At 58.3% G+C, this 25,232-nt stretch overlaps 3 protein-coding genes across 8 annotated transcripts in view; 1 reads left to right on the top strand and 2 right to left on the bottom strand.

Moving 5' to 3' along the window:
* Window positions 1-847: 847 nt before the first annotated feature.
* DOK4 (docking protein 4) lies at window positions 848-14,737 on the top strand. Of its 6 annotated transcripts, none has more exons than XM_070262967.1 (9): window positions 848-1,198; window positions 7,292-7,538; window positions 10,971-11,078; window positions 11,234-11,348; window positions 11,647-11,766; window positions 11,854-12,043; window positions 12,731-12,869; window positions 13,051-13,174; window positions 13,287-14,737. In XM_070262967.1, exons 2-9 carry the CDS (start codon window positions 7,473-7,475, stop codon window positions 13,403-13,405), a joined length of 981 nt encoding a protein of 326 aa, XP_070119068.1. In that variant the 5' UTR covers window positions 848-1,198; window positions 7,292-7,472; the 3' UTR covers window positions 13,406-14,737. The 6 variants fall into 6 exon arrangements, with proteins under 6 accessions (XP_070119068.1, XP_070119065.1, XP_070119064.1 ...); XM_070262964.1 differs by having other exon boundaries at window positions 7,289-7,538; XM_070262963.1 differs by lacking the exon at window positions 848-1,198 and adding an exon at window positions 1,811-1,972 and having other exon boundaries at window positions 7,289-7,538.
* Window positions 14,738-14,947: 210 nt separating this feature from the next.
* Window positions 14,948-22,573, bottom strand: POLR2C (RNA polymerase II subunit C). Its single transcript, XM_001494211.5, has 9 exons — window positions 22,407-22,573; window positions 22,203-22,252; window positions 20,064-20,132; window positions 19,867-19,919; window positions 17,376-17,504; window positions 16,862-16,913; window positions 16,518-16,686; window positions 16,297-16,371; window positions 14,948-15,713 (listed from the first exon to the last, which is right to left on the bottom strand). The coding sequence occupies exons 1-9, from the start codon at window positions 22,490-22,492 to the stop codon at window positions 15,569-15,571; spliced, it is 828 nt and encodes a 275-aa protein (XP_001494261.1). The 5' UTR covers window positions 22,493-22,573; the 3' UTR covers window positions 14,948-15,568.
* A 1,651-nt stretch (window positions 22,574-24,224) lies between these two features.
* COQ9 (coenzyme Q9) overlaps window positions 24,225-25,232 on the bottom strand; it is a 14,043-nt gene continuing 13,035 nt past the window's right edge. The window contains exon 9 of the mRNA XM_023637044.2: window positions 24,225-24,920. Within this exon, the coding sequence (XP_023492812.2) occupies window positions 24,885-24,920 (36 nt within the window). The 3' untranslated portion in view covers window positions 24,225-24,884. The remainder of the gene's footprint in view (window positions 24,921-25,232) is intronic.

The following is a 25,232-nucleotide window of genomic DNA, read 5'->3' as shown; positions in this document are numbered from 1 at the left end:
GGGTGAGGGTGGGAGGGAAGTGGGTGTGGCTATAAAAGGGCCACAGGAGTGAGGGATCTTTGTGGTGATGGAAATGCTCCTAATTGACTGTTTCAATGTCAATAGCAACGTCACCGTTGGGGGAAACAGGGTCAAGGGGACACCGAATCTCTCCGTGTTGTTACAACTACATGTGCATCTACAAACATCTCAAAATAAAAGGTTAATTAAAAAACTATTTAGGTGACAATAGCGCAGACAGAGAGTGCATTGGGCAAAAATTTATGAGGTTGAGAGATTGAAGAAGTTTGGGAAACCACATTCTAGAGAAGATGCTTTTTTATTGTGAAAACTCTTTTTTTGTTGTTGTTGGGCAAAACTCCTCCAGAGGTTTCTGGTGGTGAAAATAGTTTGCTGGGATGGGTCAAGTGCCAGAGCTTTCCAGGCTGTGGTTTGCAGCAGAGCAGGCAGGGTCAAATTTGGAAGATGCATGGGGAGTCAGGAGGTCGAGGCCCAGGCGAGCTTGGCCGGCAGGGACCGGGGCCACCTCCCTGGGCAGTGTGGGGCTGGTTAGCTCAGGCCCAGGGTCTCAGGCTGCTGGGAGGCCCTGGGGCTCCCTTGGTGGTCACGGGCAGCACGGTGACCATCCAGGGACATTTTCAGGGGGAATGGAAGCGGCCCCCTAAGAAGCTCCCTGGGCAGGCCTGGGCCAGGCTGAGGCCGAGTGTCTTGGACTCCAGGGGTGAGTCCTGTGGCCTTGGATGCTCGCTGCCTCAGGCCTGTCCCTCCGAGGAAGCGGACAGGGGTTGGACTTGCAGGCATTCTCGTTTCTCAGGATTTCCGTTGTTCAGGTGCCGCCTTTTGTTTTGTCTGTTTGGTCTAAGGCAGCGGTGGTTGTGCATCAGAATCTCCCAGGGGCTTGTTAAAACACAGATTTCTCCGCCCTGCTCCCAGAGATGGGGATTTGGTGGGGGAGGGGCAGGGAACTTGCATTTCTAACAAGTTTCCAAATGATGCTGATCCTTCTGGCCTAGGGACCACCCTTTGAGAAGCACTGGTGTAAAGGGCGCAGACCTGAGACTCAGAGGCCTGAGACCCTCCCTCCCCAGAGGAGGGCCTCGCAGTGCCCCACCCCTGCCTGGCACAGCTGACGAGGCCTGTGGTCTGTGACTCCAGCAGGGCGGTGACTGGCACCTGCACGGGCCTGAGGGGCAGCGAGGTGAGTGCGGGGTGTGTCTGAGGCGGGGGGGGGGGGGGGGGGGGGGAGGGTGGACGGACGCACCCAGGGGGATGGGCTTTGGACTTAAGGGCAAAGTCCCCCGGAGACGCAGGATGGGATACCGGGTGTGTTGAGGGTGGAGACGAGGCCAGGGGCGGAAGAGGCAGCAGTCCTCTGGGGGAGCTGACGTCTGGGGTGGAGGCGCTGATGTGGCTACGGGGGTGTGTGGGGGTGGGGAGGGGGGCGCTGACGAGGTCATTAGGGAGCCCTGGGGGAGGCTGGGCTGTGGAGGGCCCTGGGAGCCATGTAGGGGATAGGGGAGCCATGTGGGGGGGTGACTCCTGAAGAAGTTGGGGGGTCGATATTGGGGCTGATGAGGGGTTGAGCTTCCAGGGGCTGAGAGGTGACGTGAGATGGGGATTGGGGGCCCAGGGAGGGGCGATGGGGCTGCCCGGGTTACCCAGGGCGAGCTGGGGTCGGCCGCGCGTGTGCCCCGCGGCTCGGAGGAATACGGCGGGGGCGGGGCGGGCCGCCGGGGGGGGCGGGGCGGGGGCGGGCCGCCGGGGGGGGCGGGGCGGGGGCGGGGCGGGGGCGGGCCCCCGGCGGGGCCGAGCCGGAGCCGGAGCCGGAGCCGGAGCGGAGCCGGGCGCCGCGCCTCCCTCGCCGTCCCCGCCCGGAGCCCGGCGCCGCCGCCCGCCGCCCGCCGCGACGTGGGCATGAGCCTGGCCCGCCGCCCGCCGAGCAGGCGCCCCCGGCCCGGGCCGCGGCGCCCAGGTAACCAGCGGGCGCGGGCGGGTGGGGGCCCTAGGCCGCGCCCGGGCCGCGAGAGACCCTCGGTGACTCCCCCCTAAGAGCTCTCCAAGCCCAGGGGACCTTCCTGCTCTTAGGGGACCTCAGGGACCCGCCCCCTCGAGCCAGCCCAGGCCCCTAAAACTAACCGCTGAGCTCCACCTATCCCCAGCTTTCCTCTCCAGGGGAGCCGGGGTCCCGGCCGACCTCCCCGGACCCCACGCACACCGGTGGGAGAAGCCGAGGCCCCTGTGCGCCCTGTCCCTGGGCCTGCCATCCTGAGGGGCATCGCCCGGCCCGTCGCGGCCCCCGTCCTCCTCCCCACTTTCCTGCCCCCATGCCCTCGTGCGCTCTCAGCTCCGTCAAATTCCAGCAGAGAAAATGTCTACTCCAGTTGCCCCCACTGCCCCCCCCCCACCTGCAAATGGATAATACCCTACAACTTAAACTCGCAGCCGGCTGCCTCCTTTCCTTGGACCTTTCTCCCCTGGCGTGGGGCCCTGTCCACCTTCTCCCCCAGGGCCCCTGGGGCCCGGCTCCCATGGAATGCTTCCTGTCCTTGCAGAGGGGCATGAGCGGAGGCTGGGCACCTGGGGTGGTGTGGGCAGAGCAGGGCCTCAGTGCAGCCTGCCTGCCCCAAGCTGGGGTGCAGGGCAGTTGCCAGGACACCCGGATGGAGGGTTTGGGGTGTAGGGTCTGGAAGTCAAGGGCAGTGAGGGGGCCTGGCTGGATTCACCGTAGCAGTTACAGGCTGGGCTTGTTTAGCACCGATTCTTTCCTTGCCCCTTTCAGAGGGCTGTGGCTCCAATGCAGGCCATTCCTGTCCCCCACCTGGGATGGGTCCCAGGAGCTGCGCCCCCTCCCGCCCAGTTGCTTGCCCCTCTGTGCCTGGGCTACTTCCAGCCCTTTACTCCCAGGCAGGGCAGCAGGGCTGGGCATGACCTCGCGCAACAACCCTGGCCAAGGTGGGGCCACCCAGTCAGGCCTGGACACAGTGTCAGCAGTGCTCTCTCTCCCTCGAGGCTGTTTTGAACCAAACCTTGGGTCTGGGCCTTGGCTGGTTCTCCAGGAACAACAGTTTGCTGGCCATGATGGTCAGCACGGGGACAGCCCTGGGGCCCTGGTGGTGGGAGCCAACCCCTGCTCACACTGCCCTGGAGGTTGAGCTGGGTCCCGCTAGGTGGATATTGGTGATGGTGAGAGAAAGGATGAGGAAGACAAATCCTGGAAAGAATTATGCGTTCAGTCCCCAAGCATCGAGCATATACTCCGCGCTCAGCACTGTTCTAGGTGCTGGTTGGAGCTGTTAACTAGACAGACAAGGCCTCGCATCAGGGAGCTGACGTTCTAGGAGGTTCTAGGAGAAAGAGCAGCGAGTAGCAAATGAACAGATGAAGGAACGAGAAAATCCTATAGTGATGCGTGCGATCAAGACAGTGAAACTGGATGTTGTGAGAGGGGCTGACTGGCCAGAGTGGTCAGGGAAGGCCTCTCTGAGGAGGTGACCTTTGAGCTGAGACCTGAATGAAGCGGTACAGTGAACCGTGAGCCCACCTGATGGAACAGTGTTGTAGGTGGGGAACAGCAAGTGGTCCCCTGTGGGAAGCAGTAGGCGTGTTGAGGAACAGAAGGAAGGCCAGCGTGGTGGAGCATACTGAGCAGGGGGAGACGGGGTTGGGGGGAGACCGGAGAGAGCGGAGTGGCAGCAGTGTGGAGCCACAGCTCTGCTTCTCTGACTTAAGGGCCCAGGAGATACCGTGGCTGTTTTGTCCCCTCCTCCCACCGTTCCTCTCTGCCCAGTGGGTATTTGATCTGTCTTTGCCACCCGCCCTGGGTGAGAGCTGCAGTGTTTTGGGCGGTGGTTCCTTGTGGGATTTGCCTGGGCGGAGGCGGTGCGGGGTGGGGGCCCCTCCCGGCCCCTGATAGCAATCACACTGGGGCAGAGAGAGCAAGACCACAGGTGATGGGAAATGTCCCTGGTGCTGGGGAGAATCCTGCCGATAGGATCTTTGCCGTGGAGCGGAGACAGCGAGACGACAGTGAGACGGTGTCCAGGTAGCGCTGTCCCTGGAGCCCTGATAAGATCCGATCTGTCCTGGAGGGGGAGGCCCAGCCAGGCGGGCAGGCGCTCCTGCTCACTCATTGGTTGCCAACTGCAGCGAGTGGCGTTTGTTCTGGAGCCAAAGGCTCCAGGCAGAATCCAGGTGCAGGGAGGAAGTGCTCAGAGCGGCTGCCCCTGGGGCAGGTGGGCCCTGCCCCGCGCCTCTGCTGGGCACCAGGGAGTCTCCCTGCCCCCTCCCCGCGGGACACCTGCCCTTCCTGGGGAGGGGCGGTTCAGAGGCAGCTTCTCTGAAGAGGCCAGTGGTGGCCTGGCCCAGAGCAGGTACTGTTTGGTTGAGCAGCAGTGTTGATGCCAGGCTGGGAAGAGGAACGGGGGGGGGGGCCCTTGCTCCCCCCTGCAGTGTTGAGGGGGCTGCTGGGCACCCTGCTTAGCTTCTCTGGGTGCTCAGAGCTGAGCCCCCGGGCCCGAGAACTCAGGTCCTCTCCAGTTAGGGGGCATTCCTCCCTCTGCAGGCCCAAGAGAGGCAGGGCTGGTGGTGACTCAGGAGCGATGGGAAAGTGGCTCCAGGGACGGCAGGCCCACTTACTGGCCTGCTGAGCTCAGCTGCCCTCCACGCCTCCATGCCCCACTGGGCCTGCGCAGGCTCAGCCTGGGGGCTGCCTCTCTTGCTTAACACGGTGCAGCCCCTCTGGGGGATGGGTTGGCTCTGTGTTCCCCCACTCACCTTGATGCCATTGTCCATCAAATTTGTGGGTCCACCTATGGGCCCTTCCCCCTCTCTCTCTCCCTCCCAATTCCCCTTTGCTGTACCATTTTGGGCCCCAGGCTGGGTCTTGCTCTTGCAAACTTCATTAGGGACTGAGTATGGCCAGCATTCCCTGTGACTCGGGGCCAGAGTGAGCCGCCAGGCCCTTTGCCACCCAGGCCTCCCCTGGAAGGTTGCTCTTTCCCCTGGTTTGTTTCTGCGGGGCTGATTCTAGGGCCTGGGGGATGGGTGGGGTGTGGGCCTAAGGACAGACGTGGCAGGGGGCTCCTGAGAGCTTGGCAGCCACGGTCACTCTTAGGTGCTGCTGGGAAGGTAACTGGTGGAGCCAGGAAGGGGCAGGCCTGCATTGGGCCTGTGGAGGGCTGGGTTATGGTGGTTTCACAGCCCTTGGCTAGGCAGCAGCTCTGAAATGAAAACAGCCCTTGGAGCTTTGAGGCAGAAGTTCTGGGTCCCAGTGGGCAGGCAGCTGCCTCATGGATTCATTTCCTCACTTAAAGTAGGTGGATTTGTTCTCGGGTTTTTTTTTTTACTGATGGGGAAACTGAGGCACTGAGAAGTTAGGTGGCTTGCCCAGGACCACTTGGCCAGCTAGATTCACATTTCTGGCTGTGCCACATCTGGGCTGCCGTGGATGAAGCCAGGGGCCCCGCGTGCTTTCGTAGGTTTGTTCTGAAAGGGGCCTTGTGTGCTGTGGATGCACAGCCAGTGGCCAGCCTGCTGTCATCCTGGAGGGGAATTTTATGGGGCTAGTCCTTGCAATGGGGACAAGGCAGTCCCAGGGGCAGGTGGTAGAAACAGAGCTGGGAAAATTTACCCATCTCTGACTGCCAGAGCCCAGGTGTGGCAGGGCTGTTGGGGGTCAGTGCCAGGGAGGGGACCCCAGCCCAGACCTTACAGGAAGAAAGGGACCAGTTGGGTGTGGCAGGGTCTTAGACCCCAGGGCGCTGGGACAGAGGGAGTGAGTGGGCAGGGAGGCAGTGGAGGGCGTGCTGAAGAGGCTGTCAGGGTGCAAGTGGGATAGGCGAGCATTACCCTCTCTGCCCCTCCCTGTGTCGTGTGTGCCCACTGGGGCAGTCCCATCTGTTCCTTGTTAGAGACTCAACAGACAGGCCTCCAGGAGATTAATTAATGCCAAGCTGCTGGCAGATCCAGTAGCATGCCTGCCCCAGGGCCCCATCCTGGCAGCACAGATGCCCAGCTGACCCCAGAAATGCTGCTCCATTCCCACCCAGTGATCCTGGAGACATGGGGGGCCATGTTGCTGGCACAGCCCTGCCCCTGAGCCTGGATGGCAGAGAGGGCTTGGGTGGTGGCAAGCAGCCAGAGATGGCCGCAGGACATTCCACCCCGGGCCTGCCTCTGTCACCCACTCCAGAACTTCCCATTTGTCCCTGGCTGTGCCCAGGGCTTGCTGTGTGACCTTAGCCAGGCTGTTTATCATCTCTGGGTAACTTGCTTTTCCCCATCTGTAAAATGGGTTGGACTGGGTCATCATGGAGACCACCTTGCCGAGTCGGAGTCTTCGTTATTTCTTGATCTGCCTGATTCTGAGTGGCCCCTGCTGGCACCCCTTTTCCTGCTCCGTACTGACTTCCCGTTGGTGCCCCTCATTGTCGTCCAGCTGTGTCCTCTGCCCCAGGCCCCAGTGATTGCTAGTTTTCCCTGTAATTAATTCCTGCCCACGCTAGGACAGGGGGGCACTGCATGGCCTGGCCAGACCCAGGGCCCAGCACCAGGGTTGGGGCTGTCTGTTTCCACAGTGGCCACCTCCACCGGCCCAGCACATTCCTGAGCCTTATCTGGGGGCCCGCCCAGCTGGACTCTGCCCTCCCACCCAGGAAGCAGCACAGAGGAGCTGCCCAAGAGTTTCGGGGGCTGGGAGCAGGGCCTGAGGTGACGATTCTCAGCCTCAGCCTGGGGCTGGAGCTGTGGGATGGGGTGGGGCAGAGGGATTTTGGGGTCTGCTGAGACTGACAGGGTCCTTAACCTTGGGGAGCGTGGGGTTCACTCAGACTCCAGACTTTGCCATCTCCTGGGGCCCTCCCATCTCTGGGAAGGCTCTCCTGTGGGGGTCCTTGTGCACGGGAGGGGGCCTTGCTCTGGGGAAGTTGCCCTAAGTCTGCCCCAAAGTTGTAACAGGAGACAGGGCTGGACAGCAGGTCCTGGGCCCTCCCTCCCTCTGCCCCCACCTCCACAGCGGGAGCCAGAGCCAGTCCTCCAGGAAGGGGTTAACTGCCAGCCCCAGCCATGAGGGAGGGGACTGGGCTGGACCATTTTCCTCACTGCTGCCTCCACCTCGGTTTTCCTGAATGGTTCTGTCGTCCTGGGGTGGGGAGGGAAGGGAAGGAAGAAGGGCGGGCAGAGGGAGGGAGGGAAGGAGGGAGGAGTGTGGGAAGAGGAAGGAAAAAAGAGCGAGACAGCCAGGGGAAGAGAAAGATGTCACTGCCTAATCTCCCTGTCATTTTATTTCCAGCAGGCACCGGGCGAAGGAGCTGCTAGAACAATGCTGAAGCGGGCGAGGTGAGGAGCCGCCCGGTGAGGCAGCCCCGACGGAGTGTCTCGAACAGGTGATCGGAGGAGCTGGAAACCGAGGCCACCTGGGCATCCTTCCCCTCGCCCCAGCCAGGCCCGGGAGCCCCAAAGGTGGTGGGGAAACCATGGCGACCAATTTCAACGACATCGTCAAGCAAGGCTATGTGAAGATGAAGAGCAGGAAGCTCGGGGTGAGCCGCCCTCCGAGGGGCCCTGCCGAGGGACGGGCACCCCAGGACCTGGTCTGGAGCCCAGCATGTCGGGGTGTGCAGCCACCCGCCTGTGGCCGGCATGGTGCATTTGTGGTCTCGAGGCTTCTGGCCAGCGGGCCGCCTGGCATGTGCCTGGGGTGGCCTTCCCTGCTGCAGCCCCCGCCCCAGCAGGGCTGCCTGGCATCTCAGCCAGGCTAGCGGTGGTAGCGAGGGGCAGGAGGCTCCCCTGCTATTGTTGAAGTTGTCGTCAGGGCAGCGGCAGGAGCAGCTGGAAATGCTGGGCTGTGTCTGGGCTGAGACCCGGCTTCTCACTTGCCCGCGCCTCCCCGCGCCTCCCTCCCCTCTCGTGGCCTCTTTTCTTTTGAGGGCCCCATCCCTCCTGCTTCCCATTGCTTTCTGTGGGGGGGATTTATTGATCTACCTGTGGTTGTTGCTTTTACTGTTAAAGAAGTGTTTGTAAAGGAGAGCAGTTGTGGGGGCAGGGCGGTGGTGGGAGGGGTGCAGAAGCGGCTTATGAATGAGAACCTGGGGCAGGATGGCCCGTGGCTCTGGGACAGGCTGCTTGCCTCCAAGTTGTTGGCAGCGTCTCTGTGCTCACTTGGTGGCTCGGTGTTTGGCCCCAAGTTGGGGGCTTGGAGGGTCTATGGAGATGAGGCCTCAGACACACCTCTGCTGAGTGGGCACCGTCTCCCACCCGCTACTGGCAAAGACCTCCCCAGAAGGCCTGAGCAGGGCCCCAGGACCAACTTAATGATCTTGGTGAGGTTGTCCAGGAGCTGCCTCTAGTCCCCTGCAGACCCTCCCCCACCTCCAGTGAGGGGTGTCCCCAGTAGGAAGGAAAGCCCTGGGGACTGAGCGGCCCAAGTCTTGTGTTTTACCCTGGGGTCTCTGGTCCCTCTCTCCCCTCCCCCATTACCTCGATGGGGTGGGGGTGGGATCAGGCTTCCTGGCTTGAGGAAGGGGAAGGCCAGGGCTCTGATAGCCAGCTTCCCCGCCTGGGCCGAGACTGAGCACGACTGGCCTGCCTCCGGAGAGGGTGCTTCTTGCTTCTCCCCTCCCGTGGCCCCGAGGCCCTGGGGGGCTCTGTCCAGGCAGGGGCAGCAGCTCAGCTGGTGGGCATGTTTGGAGTCTTATCTGGATTTGAATTTGTATCGCAGCCTGGGCCCCCAGCTTAGGAGACCGGGCTGGCAGCCATCAGCCACTCTGCTCTTGCCCCCAGAGAGGGATGGATGGCCCACTTGGAGCACAGAACAAGGAGAGAGGCTGAGGTGGGGAGGCAAGAGGGTAGGTGCCTGGCTTCTAGTCTGACTCCTCATTCTTATGGGCTGGACCTAGCAGGTCCCCAGGGGCCAGCTGGCTGAGGTCCTGTCCAGGGCAGAACATACAAGGAAGGCAAGCCACTTGGGGTGGCCACTGGGGCTCAGTATCAGACCTCTTCCAGGAGGAGACCTGGGAACCCAGCGTGGGCACAGCCAGGGGAGGGGGTGGGAGCTGGGGTGTGACCAGGTCCTCTCCAGCGGTCCCCCTACTCAGGGAATTCAGCATCCCCTTGCAGACCTGATGCGAAGGGCTGCGGTCACCCAGCCGTTCTTGTCCCAGAGCAGCCATGCTTGTCTCAGCTCGAGGAGGTGAGGGGGAGGGGCTGAAAGAGATGGAGCCGACCCTCCTACCTGGCAGGGCCTTCCTCGGAGCAGAGCTGTGGCAGAGTGTTTCTGAAGCGCTGATCAAAGACCTGTGAGAAGTGGGGAAGGAGGGCTCTTGAGCGCAGAGGCTCCCTGGGGCTGTGTGTGTGTGTGTGTATGTCCTGTAACCAGGCAACCAGAGTGCTCGGCCCCCAGGCCTTCTGCCCCCCATGCTGCAGGCTGCATGGAGCCCAAGCTGCCAGGGCATAGCTGGGTTGGCAGCATTCATTCATTCATTCATCCACCCACCCACTCATTCACAGTCCCCTCATACGCTCATTCAGTTGTTCAGCAGAGCTCTGTTAATGAGGCTGCCAGGATGTGAGGACTCTGAGGATAAAACACAGCCTCTGTCCTAAGGGAGCTCCCCATCTGAGAGCTGAGGCCTGCTGTGGTTCGGGTGGGTAGGCCCCGTGGGGGCTGAGCCAGGGTCCTGGGTGCGGGGGCAGACATGCCTCCTGGAGTCCCAGACAGGAGCCAGAAATAGCCTGGTTCCAAGTAGCTTCTTGGGATGGGGACTGCTGGGACCCTGCCTGCCCAGGACCTGGTGCCCATGTGGCAGGGCAGGGCGGGGGCAGGGGCGGGGCTGTGGCCCAGCAGGCCCCTCGCTGCCTCTGCTCTACTCTGGGCCACTGCTTGGGCTCCCTGCTGTTTGCCAGTGAGAGGAGCACGGGAGACTCCTGGGGCCTGGGCTCTGCCAGGCTTCTGGACTGCCCGCTGAGAGAGCAGGTACATCCCAGCCACAGACTTCGGGCTGGAAGAGAGCCAAAGAGCCGTGGAAGGAAGAGTCAGCAGCCGGAGCAGGTGGCTGGGGCCACCCCTTGAGGGGCTCACAAGCCAGTTTGCTCCTTCAGCCCTAGAGGATGGTCAGTTCCTTCCTTCCTCGCTCCTTGCCCCTTGGGAAGAGTGTATGACGCCATAGAGAATTTAGGCGGTTTCAGACACAGGGTCATTGGTGGTGGCTGGGGCAAGGAGGGAACCTTGCCAGGGAAGGCACTGTGCTCTGGGGAACCCCAGAATCTTGGGTCTGCCCCTTTACTACTGAGAGCCTGTCGTTTTGCAGCTGGAAAGGGAAGTAAGCCCTACACTGCGGGTTGGTGAGGGAGTGAAGAGGGTGGGTGGAAGCTCCTGAGACGAGGGGTGCTGCCCACACCAAGCACCCGCTCTGGCTCTGAGAACGAGGGCGGGGTGACGCTCAGCTGGGAGCAGGCAGGGTCTCATCCCTGTCCCTGGGACACTGTCGGCTCGGGAGTGCAACAGCCTGCTTTAAATACCAGCTCCGCCGTGTATTAGCTGTTACTGAACTTTCTGGTGCCTCAGTTTTCCTGTCTATAAAGTGGACATGTTAGAGCCAACCTCAAGTGGCCCTGAGATTAACTGTGTAGAGTGCTAATAACCAAAAGTACAAATAAGAAGCACTCAATAGAGCTGGCTCCTTCTGTTACACTCAGGGCTGAGCTCGCAGTCAGCAGTGACTCTGGAGAGTACCCCTTGTGAAGCAGCCCTTCAGAGCCAGCCAAGAAATGATTGCCTTTTGGTTTGGAGAGGGGGCCTCTCCTTCGGGGGGCTGTCAAGCTGGTGTCAGCTGTCCCCAGGTTTTCTCCTGGGCCACAGCTCCAGGGACAGCCTGTGGCAGTGCCCCCCTGCGGTAGGCAGGGGTAACTGCAGGGCCATATTGGGTGGGGGTGGTCCAGGGAAGGCCTGATGCCCCTGCCATCTTGCCCCACAGATCTACCGGAGGTGCTGGCTGGTGTTCCGGAAATCCTCCAGTAAGGGGCCCCAGCGGCTGGAGAAGTATCCAGATGAGAAGTCAGTGTGCCTCCGAGGCTGCCCCAAGGTTAGGGGGCCTGGGCCCTAGCTCCCCCAACCTGTAAGCAATGATGATTTAAGAGTCCTGAGGTCTGAGAGCCCCCTCCTGGGGGTGGCAGAGCCGCGGGGGATGCAGAGGGAGGCATTCCAGCCTGGCTGAGTGCCTTGTGGATGCTGTCCCAGGTGACCGAGATCAGCAACGTCAAGTGTGTCACGCGGCTACCCAAGGAGACAAAGAGGCAGGCAGTGGCCATCATATTCACTGACGACTCGGCACGTACCTTCACCTGCGACTCAGGTGAGGAGCTGGGGCTGTAGGCCTCCACCCAGCCTCCCCCGGGACGCCGAGGTCCAGGGGTCCGGCCGGGAGGAGGGAGAGCAGGGCTAGCCCTGGCTGGGTATGACGCCTGGAGGTGGAGATGGGGGTAGGGGTGCCTTTGAGGGAGCAGACGCCGAGGATGAGGTGGGCCAGGTCAGCAGAATCCACTGGTCTTGCCCTCCCTACCTTGCCTGGTGGGATGACTCAGGCTGAGGCAGGGGGGTGGGCTGCTGGGGGAGCCTGAGCCGGCAGCATGAGGAGGGACCCTTTTCTCCAGAGCTGGAGGCGGAGGAGTGGTACAAGACACTGTCTGTGGAGTGTCTGGGGCCGCGGCTCAACGACATCAGTCTAGGAGAGCCAGACCTCCTGGCCCCAGGGGTGCAATGTGAGCAGACAGGTGAGGCCTGGTGCTGGCACTGGGGTGGGGGAGAGGGAAGGGGCTCCCCCAGGAAGCTCCAGGCTGGCTCATCCTTTCCCACTCCAGATCGTTTCAACGTCTTCCTGTTGCCCTGCCCCAACCTGGACGTATACGGCGAGTGCAAGCTGCAGATCACCCACGAGAACATCTACCTCTGGGACACACACAATCCCCGCGTGAAGCTCGTCTCGTGGCCCCTCTGCTCACTGCGCCGCTACGGGCGCGACGCCACTCGCTTCACCTTTGAGGCTGGCCGGTAGGACCCTCTCTTCACCCCCCATCCCACAATGGTCATGATGCTGGCTGCCATTCACTCTGTCAGGCACTGTGCTGGGAACTTAAGTTACTGATCAGCATAGCAGTCCGAGGGGGAACGTGCTATTCCCATTTTACAGATGACAGCAGGCAGCCCAAGGCTCAGGGTGCTTGGGCTCAAATCACATGCTGGCACCGGCATTTACTAGCTCTCTGATTGTGGACCTGAGTCACAGTGTCCTGCTCTGTCACATAGAGAAAATAAAAGTGCCTAACCTAGAATTCTGGTGAGGCCTGGGTATCCCAGTGCGTAAACTCTGGAGCCGGCGTGCCTAGACTTCAACTCTGTATAATCCTGTGTAACTTTGCTTAAGTCACTTACCTTCTGTATGCCTCAGTCTTCTCATCTGTAAAGGGGTTTGAGAGAACTTGGCATAATGAGGAGCCTGTAATAGCGCACAGACCAGAGCGGGCGGTGGAGACAAGAGAATGGGTTAATTCTCATAAAGCATTTAGACCACCACCTGGCACACTGGAGATGCTTGCACCTTTGAGCTGAGTGGTCAGACACCAGATGACAGCCCTGCCTGTTCCCAGAGGGCGGGGGTGCAGGAGAGCCCCACCAAGCAGGGGCATGTGCATGGTGGGGTCCCCGCCACCTTGCCCTCTGTGCTGCTTGTGTCCCCAGGATGTGTGACGCTGGGGAAGGGCTCTACACCTTCCAGACACAGGAAGGGGAGCAGATTTACCAGCGGGTCCACAGTGCCACCCTGGCCATCGCTGAGCAGCACAAGCGGGTCCTGCTAGAAATGGAGAAGAACGTGAGGGTGAGGCGGCGGGCGGCTCAGTCCAGGGTACAGGGGAGGCTGGTGGGTGGGCCAGCCAAGTGCCCGCAGGACGTCAGGTGTCTGCACTTAGTGTCTACACAGGGTCTGGGGCTGGGGGCGGGCTCAGCAGGTAAACCACTGCCCCCAGAGCTAATGGGGGGGACCCCTCTCTGCCCCACAGCTGCTGAACAAGGGCACAGAACACTACTCATATCCCTGCACCCCCACGACCATGCTGCCCCGCAGCGCCTACTGGCACCACATCACGGGCTCCCAGAACATCGCCGAGGCCTCCAGCTATGCGGGTGAGTCCCTGCAGGGCCCGGCACTGTCCACGAGGCTCTGGGGCGGACACGGCCTTCTGGGTAGGGTCTTTTGACCCGGACCTGAGTCCTGAGCCTGCCTTTGTGTCCACAGGTGAGGGGTATGGGGCAGCCCAGGCCAGCTCAGAAACGGACCTCCTCAACAGATTCATCCTGCTAAAGCCAAAGGCCAGCCAAGGGGAGAGCAGCGAGGCCAAGACCCCATCCCAGTGACCGCAGGGCTGGCGTGCACGGGTGACTGCTGGGGCTGTCAGTTGTGGGGCTGACTGCAGCGCAGTGGGCAGCCTCAAGGGGCTGTTAGCCAAGAGCCTGGAGAAAGGGAGCAAGCTGTCCCTTCCTTGCCCCCAAGGGGGAGGCTGGACCAAGGCAAAGGGCTGGCCACGCCACCTGAGCATGTGTGAGGGGCTGGAGCTACCATGGGACTGTATACTGTTCATGATTTTAATATATATGGCTTATGACATACTCTATATTAATGAGATTTCCCCGTCCCTCCCCGCCACAGCATACACATTTTCTAATCCCGTGAGCAGGCCAGTCAAGGCTGTTTCTGGACGGAGGGCAGCCGTTTCCCTGTCCTCCCTGGTACAGCCCTCCTGCTGCCAAGACCTGCTTGAGCTGCCAGGGCCAGAGGAGGGAGACCGCCGCTGACTGCTGGCTTTTCCCACGCAGCCCAGGGGCTGAGACAGCAGGTGGCTTCTCATCTCCTCTGGGCCTACAGCAGCACAGGAAGGATCCGAACTTACACTGTGCCACTGGGGTTTGAAGCAGAGGTGATAGCTTGTTGACACCTCAGGTGAAAATCTGGTCTTAAAATGTAGTTTCTGCCCAGGCTCCTTCCTGCTTAGTGGGCTGAGAAGATACCCGGGGGTGGGGTGGGGTGCTGGTAACCTCAGCCTGGTGGAGGGTGGCGGGGCCAGTCCTGAGCTCTCCTGCCCCAGGGCCAAGCTCGGGGGGAAGGCCACAGCAGGAGGACTGATGTGGGGAGCACCCCTGCTGCCCCCTCACTGACCAGGGGTGGGCGTGCCCTAGCAGAGGGGGCCCCTCTGCCCTGTGTCTGGCCAGCCTAAAGCACTCAGAAACCGAGCCCTTCCTGTTTCCTCCTCCCCACATGGTGCTGAGGCTCCCTGCTGAGATGCAATTAAAGCAATTGATTTTCTAGCGCAGAAGGGCTATCTTTCTATTCACGTCAAACCTTCGGTTGCGTGTGTGTGGTTTTTTGTTTTTTTTTAATACGTTAGGGTTCTGATTTGTGGGAACAGACCTTGTTGTAAATAACCACTATTCAAGTTGTGGCAAGTTGAGAATGATAAAGCAAGAGGCCCCTTCCGACGGAGCCCTGGAGCCAGGGAGGCGGCCCCAGCCAGCTGAGCTCTGAACCTGACCCGGGGACGTCCACCCAGAGGATAAGCCAGCCTGAGGGGGGCCGGCGGCCTCGCCTGTGGAGAGGGAGGCACAGCTGACTGGTGCAGCTAGGGGCACGATGACGCATGAAGGAGATTATGTTGTGCTCTTTATTGCCAAAAATAAAAACTTTTAAAAAGACTACTGTTGATCGATAAATATCCTTTCTTTTCTGCACTGGATCTCTGGTTTTCTCCAGATATCTCCTGCCGGGCTGCCTAATTAACTACTTTGGGTATGTTCCTACCTACAGGGCTCAGGGGTCACTGCTACACCTTCACGAAAGGCCTTGCTGTTCCCCCCACAAACGAAGTAATCGGGCTACTGGCAGTGAAGTTGACAACCAACGGGTAGAGAGTGAAATACAAGGTTTATTGGGGGGGGCGGGGGAGGCGGACAGCCAGGGTCGTCTCACGCTATTCTCAAAGGCTTCTCTAATTAGGGACATGGGAGTTTGAGTGAAGTGCCGTGGGCTGGCCCTGGGCAGGGCTAGAAGGGTCTGTAGGAGCCTGGATGAGCGCTCTGGCGCTCAACCCTAACATCAGAGACCACAGGTACAAGTGTGGAAATTCCAACTTTGGACAGAAAGGGTTAGGAGAAAAGAGCTGAAATGACCAGAGGAGGACGACAGTGGCCCAGTGGTTCTCAACAGGGAAGCGGTGTGGCCGCCTCCAGGTGCACGAGGAGATGGGGAAGGGACGCTCTGGGGACTGCTGCTGGCAGTTAGCAGGCAGGGCCAGGGAAGCCCAACGGCCAGAAAACACTGTCCTGCCTCAAATCTCAGTGGCACCCCTGGTCGTCTACCTGTGACCGAGCAAGGCTGGGCTGGACTTCGCTCCCCGCTGCTACCCTCCTAACTGGTGGCTTGTCAAGAAGCTCGAGCACAGCTGCCCTCCCCAGTGCTGACGTCCCAGGAGAGACCTGAAATCCAGCCGCTGCTCTGACCCTTCCTGCCGAGGCAGGCAAGTGCGGCTAGTTGATAGTGAGGACGTCGCTCTGGATCTCGTGGCTTAACTGGGTCTGCAAGTCACTCAGCTTCTTCTTCAATCCAGAGAGGGCGGAGAGGACGATGGTTTCGGGGCGCAGAGAGCCACAGGACTCCACGTTGTAGTAAAACCTGAGAGGCGAGAGGCCGCAGAGGCCCTCGTGAGGCAGCCTGCTGAGCCCGAGCCTCAGCCACGGCCTCGCCTCCTCTGGGCCTTGACCCCTTTCCTACCAGGAGCTCGAGCTCGCGCTCGCCCCAAGGTTGACTTCCAGCCTTGTACAAACGGGTCCCCGCACATCTGCAGGACCTCAAGGGGGCTGCAGCTACCTTGAAAAGATACTGTAAAGCCTCAGAACCCCTCTGTATGGACGTATTCCACACTGAGGAGACAGTGCAAGATCAGGTGAGCAGCGTCACGGGCTCCGGCATCTACACGTTCGTCACCAGAAGACTTTGGTTGGGTTTTGGCCCGAGGCTGATCCCCTCCTCTGGGGGCTGAACATCAGAATAGGAACGGCTTGGAAGACTGGAGGGCTGGGCCCCTCTTTCTCACAGTGACCCCAAGGGATGACAATCTGCCCGGATGAGCACACCACGCGCTCAGCAGTTATCAGCCCCTCCTCAGCTCTCGGGAACTGGGTCTCCCCAGCTCAGAGCCTACACCTACCTGTGTGTTTTCACACGCTTTACCTTCAGCGCCGGGCCAGTGGCTTACCTCTCCGGCTTGCCGTTGGGGTCGTAGGGAGCCTGTGACTCATCCTCATCCAGCTCCGAGTACTCGCTCTTTGGCCTGGGGTCAAACACAGGTCAGCACGGGTTGGCCACTGCCGCTTTAAGGGCACCTCTGTCCAGTCAGCCTGCCCCATCTCAGCCACCAGGAACCCTTTCCACGCCAGCCACCCTAAATGCCCGCCTTCACTCCCAACGGGGACGTACCACTCCTCTGGCTTGGGGTACACTGTGTGCCTCAGGGCGTTGTCAGGATCGTATTCAAAGGCCACCCCTGCAGTAGGGTTCCACTTGGCATGCTCTTTGCCAAAGCCCTTTTTGGCATAGGCTCGAAGTCTCAGCTCCTGGCCCTTCCTCAGCTTGACAATGAGGATGTCTGTAGGGAGAGGCATGAGCCAGTCAAGGGCCGAGAGAGGTTCGGCCCTCCAAATTTTGAGCTGGAGTGCCGCTAGAAGACCAGGCAGCACGAGAGGCTGCGTCTGCTTTCCACCCCTCCGCTGGCCTACAAAGTGACAGGTCAAGTGGACACCTGCCCTCACTTGAGCCCTTACCGTCCTGCTCCACATAGTCGTTAGGGTCATTATCTCGGTTCCGGGATGTCACCTGTAGGGAGCCCAAACAGAGGCATTATTAGCTGCTCGTGTCCCCAGTCACCTCTTCCTGCAACCCCCTTCCAGCACCTCCAGGTTGCAATCTGCCAAACCAGGGAAAGGGAGCCTGGGAGGAGGCGGGAGAAGTGCGTACCGGGACCCAGTCTGAGCTGGTGCCTGGACTCCAAGCCCTCCTTCACGGCTTTGTGACAGCCTTCTCAGTAAAACAGTACCATGGCCTCTAAAAGGGTCCTTGGGGCACAGAGGGGACACGACAGCAACAAGCTCCGGCCCCGTCCCCCCCGCCCCAGCAGAGTCCAGAACTCCCAGCGCTTCTAGGCGCCAGGTTCAGGCCATGGCAGAGGTAACGCAGGCAAGTCAGTGTCTCAGAAGAGGTCAGCCCAGTCTGGCCCACTTGGGGCCAGAAGGAGAAGAGCAAGGGTCCCGGGGAGGGAGGACGCTCTTAGACACTGACCGGAATGACCCGGGGGCTGTTGGAGATGAGGTCGCGAGACGTGACGTGGCGTGTCTGGTCTTCGTTGCAGCGCACGTCGAGAGTGAACTCCACCGAGCACTCGGGGCAGAACTCCTCACACGTGCAGTCCTGAGGCAGCAGAGAGGCAGGGTGAGGCTACGGAGACCGGCAAAGCCCACGCTGCGCGGTCCCGAGGCCAGTCCTTTCAGTCTCCCATCTGGGAGAGGGGTGATCACAGTCTGCAGGCCCTGTGGGCCGCGTCAACCTGGTGCCACGTTCTCAGGCCGCTCAAGTGCGGGCGCTCCCCAGTTTAGAGACGACCCATACATGCTGGCACCACGTCCCCAGCCCCACCCCGGCTGCCAGGCCACCACGGGAGCCGCACTGTGAACCTCTCGCCCCTGGCCGCGGAGGGCCCTTCCTCAGAGAACCAAGGTGGGGAGGGGACTCTTTCATACTCCACCGTCAGCCTCCCATGAACTAAGTGGACTAGCTCGGGAATGGAATCATCGTTTAAAGTAAAACGCTCAGGGAGCAGGGAAAAAAGCAGCTTTCAAGTTCCAGACTACTGACCTTTTCTAAAAAAGGAAAACGGCATACATTCACAAAAGCAGAGAACAGTGCAACAGACAGCCCCTGTGTAACTGTCACTCAGCTTCAGTAACTACCAACAGTGTGCCACTCTGCGAACGAGTGAGTCCGGGAACAGCCCATCCCCTTGGGAGGGACTATCTGCTACAATTCAGCTCAGGCAAGAGGACAGTGACCAGAAGGCAATCAGGCAAACCGCTCTCCTCACCCCAGCAAGCAAAAGCCGCCCGACTTCTGATGTTTTCAAGACGAGGAGGGAGAGATAGACGCCGCCACACACAGGCGACGCGGGAAGGCCACCCAGACACTCGAGACCGAGTCTCTTAGTAACGAAACGAAGAATCAAAATGTAACAGAAGACAGAAATATGGAAAGGCACTCAATCTCAAAAAAAAAGCATAATGAAAGGAGAGGAGTCTGTTCGAGGTTAAAAGACACTAAAGAGGTGTAACAACCAAATGCAATGCGTGAATCTTTACTGGATCACGGACCCACAAACGAAAAACAATTAAGGACATTTTGGGGACAACCAAGAAAATCTCAGTGTGGACTGTATACAGATAGTACCTATTAATGCTAATTTTCTTAGGCATGATAACAGTGTGATTATGTAGGAAAATATCCTTATTTTTAGGACACGCATACTGAAGTTGTTAAGGGAGAAGTAACTTTCTTTCAATGGTTCAGCAAAAATAACAAAATATATATATAAAATAAAGCAAATGTAGCAAAATATTAAGAATTGGTAACCACAGGTTTAAAGCAAATGAGTATTTACCCTTTTAAACTTTTCTGTAGATTTTCAGAAAAAGCAAAACAAAACACCATACCCTCTTTGTTCAGTAAATGTAATACTAGAAAACAACGAAATGGAAAGAACTGGCAGGTCACAGGGCATGCATATCTTTATGTAAGTAAGATACTGCCAAACTGCTCTTCAACTGGTTGTATAACTGTTCCTACCAATATGTATGGTTTTTTTTTAAAGATTTTATTTTTCCTTTTTCTCCCAAAGCCCCCCAGTACATAGTTGTGTATTTTTTTAATTGTGGGTCCTTCCAGTTGTGGCATGTGGGACCCCGCCTCAGCACGGCCCGATGAGCGGTGCCATGTCCGCACCCAGGATCCGAACCGGCGAAACCCTAGGCCGCCAAAGTGGAGTGCGCGAACTTAACCACTCGGCCACAGGGCCGCCCCCACCATGATGTTTTATTTCTTAAAAACAAAGTCTGGAGATGTGAAGCAGCTATGTCAAAACGTTAAAACGAGACAGGCGGTTTGTGGGAGCATGAGTATTTGCTATATTAGCTCCACACTTTGCTGTGTGCTTGAATATTTCTTTTAAAAAATACATGTATATTTACCAAATTCGCCACCAAAAAAATGACACGCCCTTGGAATATCAGAAACTAGGTGGATTCAGGATCACACAAAGCCATCAGGAGGGAACAGTCTTAAGCTGTCACCCGACACAGTCCTGGTCAAAGGATGCAGCAGCCTAGTTATGTCACACTCCCTCCCTAGTCCAAGGCCTGTTAACCATCATCAGGGAGCAAACACGGCCCAGGGGAAGGGAGCCACGTTTAACCAGCAGAATCTAGCGGGTGATGCACGAATCTGGCAGACACCAGGACTCCAGGCCCTCAGGTCCCTCTGTGGGACAGTTCTCACTCCCTCTGCTCCTGTCCTGCCCCACAAGCTTCTGTTGACTCCCTTTAGCCTCTTAGGCCCGTTACTGGAGCCTCATCAATCTGAGGCCCCATCAGCACCAAGGACACCGCCTGCCCTGGGCTCTAAACAACATCTCCACATTGTCCTTCTTAAAGCTGAAAGAAAGATGTCCCTCTGAGAACTGAAGTCCCCTGCCTCCCCCACCCTTGACCCCGATCACGCAGCATACCCGGGAGTATTGCAGCTTGTCCACAATGTCGTCACTAGTGAGGGGGATTAATCCTGGAAGACACAGAAAAGCACTTTAAAGAAGGCCAAGGGGACAAGCCAAAAGGAGAATCCACAGTCCCCTTGGGAGGGAGAGGCTTCCTCTTCTGACACCAGGCACAGCCACCTCCCTCTAACTTCCCCACACCTGGCACTCACCGAGCCTGTGTGCGATGAACTCGTCGTGAAGGACTGACGAATTGGCATCAATCTGAACCCAGTCAATGGCTAAAAAATGAAGGAGGCAGAGAAGCGGACAGGCAGTCAGCCACCAAGTTCCCCCAATGACTTAGCGCAGTGCTCTCCAGGGTTAGGAATCACCTGATGCTCACCACCCTGCAGAGGCCTGGGCCCAGCTGCCAGTCTCTGATTCCCCAGCTTGAGGGTGGGCCCAGGAATCTGCATTTTAACAGGAACCACATGCCGCACTCCACTTCCCTGCTCAGGCGGACTTAACACAGGGAGCTCCTTCTACCATACAGAAAAGCACCGACTTCGAGAATACACGGGAGAGGGCATGTGTTTCTTTGAGTTGAGTATTTCCAGGAGAAGCATTTAAATCTGCTATTCAAGCCAACACCAAATTCAAGAACACAAACTATTTGGGCACTTAAAAGTTGGGAAAACCTTACAGAAGTAACACAGACTTAGGGTCCATATTTCGTTTTATGATATAATGACCAGAATACCCAACTTAACACTTTATCATCACTCAGTTAACTGTTTACAGAACTCCTATAACCAGCAAGGCACGCTAAGTATAAAACCCGGTCCCTACCAGCAACGAGCTAGCAGCGGGGCAAGGACTGTACTGGCACAAACACACTTGACTTAAACACGTTTTCTCATTCATTCATCAACAAACATCTGCACGTAAACAATTATATTCAGAAATCAAACGGCATGGGGGCCGCACTGCCAAATGAGGGGCCCGGACACCAGGAACAGAAGTCAGACGAGGCCCAGATAGCCTGCTTTGTCCCATGCTTCCTCCTGCTTCCCCCACCCACCCAAGCCAGACAAGGACCATGAGCCAGGCTTTTCCGCCCCTGCCTCTTTCCGCCCTGGCCCCCCACATCCAGCCTCAGGTGCAGGTCACAACCCTCTGGGGCTCCCATAAACCACGCCTGTGGGTCTCCATGATACAGGCACTATCACTGTCTCCCTGTGAGCTCCTCCCTCGCTAAAGCCTGTCCAAACTCCTCTGCAGCCACCTGTCATATTTTGCCTTGCATGGTATTCGTGTAGGTCTTGTCTCTACCTCAAGCTTCGAAAATTGCTAGGGGCAGGGTCTTCAATGTCTTGAGTGTCCTAGCTGTGGGCTGGAATGTAGCGGACGCTCAAGATTATTTGCAATACTGAGTTTGTGGGAAAAGTGGCATTTAGACTCAGAATGTCAGGCCTGCATCACAAAGTACAACTCCCTCAGTCCACTCACGAAACTGAGGCCCAGAGACATGGAGTGATTAGGCAGAGGGAGGACCAGCACTCCAAGCTCCGCATTGAAGAAGTGATTGGGGGTGGCAATGGTGGAAAGCCTACAATGTTCTCCTGGTTACCAATCACTCGGTCTGCTTATTTCCTTAGGAGTCTGCACAACTGATGCAGCAACTATGGCTTCGATTTCTTTTTTCTAACCCAAACTCTCTGAGCCGACACTCAGAAAATATCTGTAATATATCGGTAAATATGTAAACACCTGGAGCCAGGTGGCTGGAACGAGAGCAGGAACAGACCTTCCCTCCTCTAAGCGCCAGCAGCACTGCCACTGATGCAAGTCCGGCTTGCATTAGTGCTGTCTGTGGACCCGCCCCTCCCCTGTAACTTCACTGCCAGCTCCATCCAGGAGGGAAAGAACCGGTACTGTCCAGCTGGCATTCCCACGCCGGGCACCACGGCCTGGCACTTATGTGCTCCATAAACGCAGTAGAAGGAAGTGACTCCCAAAGACCCATCTACCAGCACTGGACACTCACGGAACGCACGGCCCTCACAGAGATCACCTCACTTAGTCCCTGACGTCACCCTGATAACTACTATGGTTCACAGTCTTAACAACCCGCCCAAGCTTCACAGAGTGGGCACGGCACTCGAACCTGCGTCCGCAGACTCCTGAACCCACGCTCCCCACCCACGCGTGTGTAAGAGTGGGCGACGCGGCCCCTGAGCCAGGGAGGTGGCCAGAGGGGGTTCCGGGCCGAGGGCACCGCCGTTTCCCGGACCCCCGCCGGCCCGGACCACGGTGGGCAGGAGGCCCCGGCGCGCGGGGGCCCGGCAACCAGGGCCGGGTTCGCTTACCTATTATGGGCACTTCGGCGATGAAGACCCTCCGAATGGAGTTGGCCACCCTGAGGGATGCAAACCGAGCGGCGTGAGGGGGCCGCAGCCTCGAAGGCCGCCCCGCCCGCGGGCCCCAGACGAGAGCCCGTCCCACTCCCGCCCCACCCCCGCCCCCCCGGGCCCGGCGCTCCGAGCCCCGGCCTCCTCCCGCGGCGGCCTTACGCCAGGTCCGTGTTCTCGATGATGAACTTGACATTCTCGTCGGTGAGCTCCGTGATGCGCACGGTGGGCTGGTTGGCGTACGGCATCGCGCCCCGCCGCCCCCGGCGCCGCGCCCGGAAGTCGGTCCGCGCGGCCCCGCCCCTTCCGCCGCAGCGCGCTCGCAGCGCCCCCTGCCGCCCGGAGGCCGCCGCCGCGCATCGGCGTTAAGGCGCCAGGTTCAACCGGCGCGGACCGGGATTTGGCCAAACATGCGCACGCTCTTGACTCAACAGTAACACGTCTGGGAATTCCTACTGCAAAAACACTTGCAGTTGTAAGCCAAGATAGCGTACAGGGGCGTTCGCTGCCGCACTGTTTGTAACGCAAAAGATAAAACAAATTGCCCACTGACAGAGACCTGGTTAAATACACGAATATAGGAATACAATGACGCCTTAGAAAAGAATGAAGTAAATTTGTACGTTAATGGAGAAACAAAGTATACTTTGGCAAAGTGTAGTTGACTGATGGGTACACATCCTTCCAGCCCCACGTCCAGATCCCACTCTTCCGAAACTGCCAGAAAATACAATGCTCTTTACTTTAACGTACCATCCATGGTTCTGTGTAGTGGTGGTGGAGGGGTGGGGCCCTTCGTCTCTGCATCCCCAGCGCCTTGCAGCGTGCACCTCATAGGGTGAATGCTCCGTGAGTAATTACCATTCCCCTCATCAGCCTGAGAGAGGTTTGAATGGGGCTCAAAAAGGTGGCAGCTGCTCATAGAAAGAGGCTCTAAAATAGGACTTGGCTGGAGCTGCACTTAGGGGGCAGAAGAGTAATCAGAGAGGAGATGGAGGAGTTTGCCTTAGCAAAGAGCGCCGCCTCTCCCTGAGACAGAGAGAAAGGGCACTGGGGGGCCCCTGTTCCCCAGCCTGTGCTATCTCAGTAAATTAAGAATAAAGGTTGCCTGTGAGTGTGAGAGGGATGCTAAAACGATAAAGGAGAGAGTGGAATGAAATTTGGAATGACCACTGCAGGAAACTTGACCGAGTGTCGAGAAACAGAATTAGGTGCAGATAGGGCCAGCGGAAAGCCCACAAGAGCCTGGAAACACCTATTAGCTCAGACTTCCCCCACCAACGCTCAGTCACCTCAGGCAAGAGACAGGAAAGCAGAAGACACGCTAGACTGCATTGCGTCCCTCCAACAGGTTGAAGCCTAACGCCCACCGTGATGGTATTTGGAGACGGGTCTTTGCAAGTTCATGAGGGTAGGACTGGCAGGACGGGATTAGGGCCCCTATAAGAACACGAGGCTCCAGAGCTCTCTCTCTCTCTCTGCCACATGAGAAGACAGGAAGGTGGCAAGTCACAAAGCAAGTCCTCACCAGGAACTGAACTGGCTGCTACCCTCATCTTGGCCTTCCCAGCTTCCAGAACCATGAGAAATAAACGTGTTTTTTTAAACTGTCCAGCCTCTGGTGTTGTGTCATAGCAGCCGGAGCAGACTAAGACAACAGTTAGCCAGACTCGCCGAGGGAGCCCCGTGTGGAGGCGGAGGAGATCACTAAAGCTAGAGAATGTACCACCCAACTGGTTAGTGACAGACAACAGCCAAGGGAGCTAATGGTGAGGAGGAAGGCTCCTGTCGCCCACACTGCTTATGGGAAGCCTGGCCCAGAGATGCAGAATTGACAAAATTTCACACCAGTATTAGGCAGCACCAGAACGAGAACCCGGGTCTCCTGGCTGCTGGCCTCAAGCCTTTTCCACAACACTGTTGTCTCCCTCTGGGGTCGTGGACACCTGCCACGGTCGGTATGGAAACTACACAATGGGAAACTGCTTCAAACATATTTATTATTAGTTTTAGACTCTAAGTTCACTAACAGTCCTGCAATGCATGCTGGTGTAATGCAACACCAGGCCTGGGACCACACCTCAGGCCAGGCTGAGCACCACTGTCCAGCAGGCACCTGTCTCAGGTGAGGCAGCTTTCTGGGGGGTTCCCAGGTGCAGCATCTCAGGACACCAGAGAGGCAAGGGGCTGCAGGGACACCTGTGTGCACGTGTGTGCCATGCTGGGGGTGAGCTGCCACCTTGTGGTGGCTTAGATCCTGACTCCGACTTGGGAGCCCCAGAGAGCATTTCTAGGAAGCTTAAGTCATGATCAAGGTGTCTGTGAGACCATGACAGGGACGTGCTGGGTTTCTGTGGCTTGAGTGCTTGGACGAGAGCCTCAGTTTTCAGTCACACAGCTGCAATGCAGAAAGGCATCAGGAGGCAGGCCTGGTATGAGGGACTGAAGAAGTCCCCCAATCCTGGGCTACCACTGTATCCTCAAGTGCCCTGTGGTTCCCAGGTGGCTGTGGTGGTGATTCAGGTCCTTCGGTGTTTTCTCATTAACACCATCTTCTGTGGATGGCACTTTGTATTTCAAAGCCCTTTAAATATATCTGCGGGTTTTCTTCTGGGGGCTCCAGCTTACAGCCCTTCCTGCTCACCGGCGCTGGTTTAGACCCGTCAAGTTCTTGAGCTGAAACAGGGACGGGACCAGAGAGAGTGATGAGGCCTTGCCCTCCCTCTAGGACTCCGACAGGAAAGATCAGGATTTCCAAGGTGGCAGGTGCGGCTATGATACACAGATCTGACATACCAGGGTCCCAGGCGTCAGTGATGTTTCTTAACACCAATAAAAAATAAAGAGGTGGGGTATTTGGGACCAAGAAACTGGGGCTGAACTACGGTTAGTCTTACTATTAGCTTTCCAGTTTAAGGTTTTTGGAGCCAGTGACACCTGTAAGGCTCACAGGGCGGGAGGGGGAGGGCAGGGATGAGCTGGGGGTAC

Source organism: Equus caballus, chromosome 3, assembly GCF_041296265.1.
Source record: "Equus caballus isolate H_3958 breed thoroughbred chromosome 3, TB-T2T, whole genome shotgun sequence".
NCBI classification, from domain to species: domain Eukaryota; kingdom Metazoa; phylum Chordata; class Mammalia; order Perissodactyla; family Equidae; genus Equus; species Equus caballus.
Note: the sequence above shows the minus strand (reverse complement) of the source record. Positions and strands in the feature narration are given on the sequence as shown.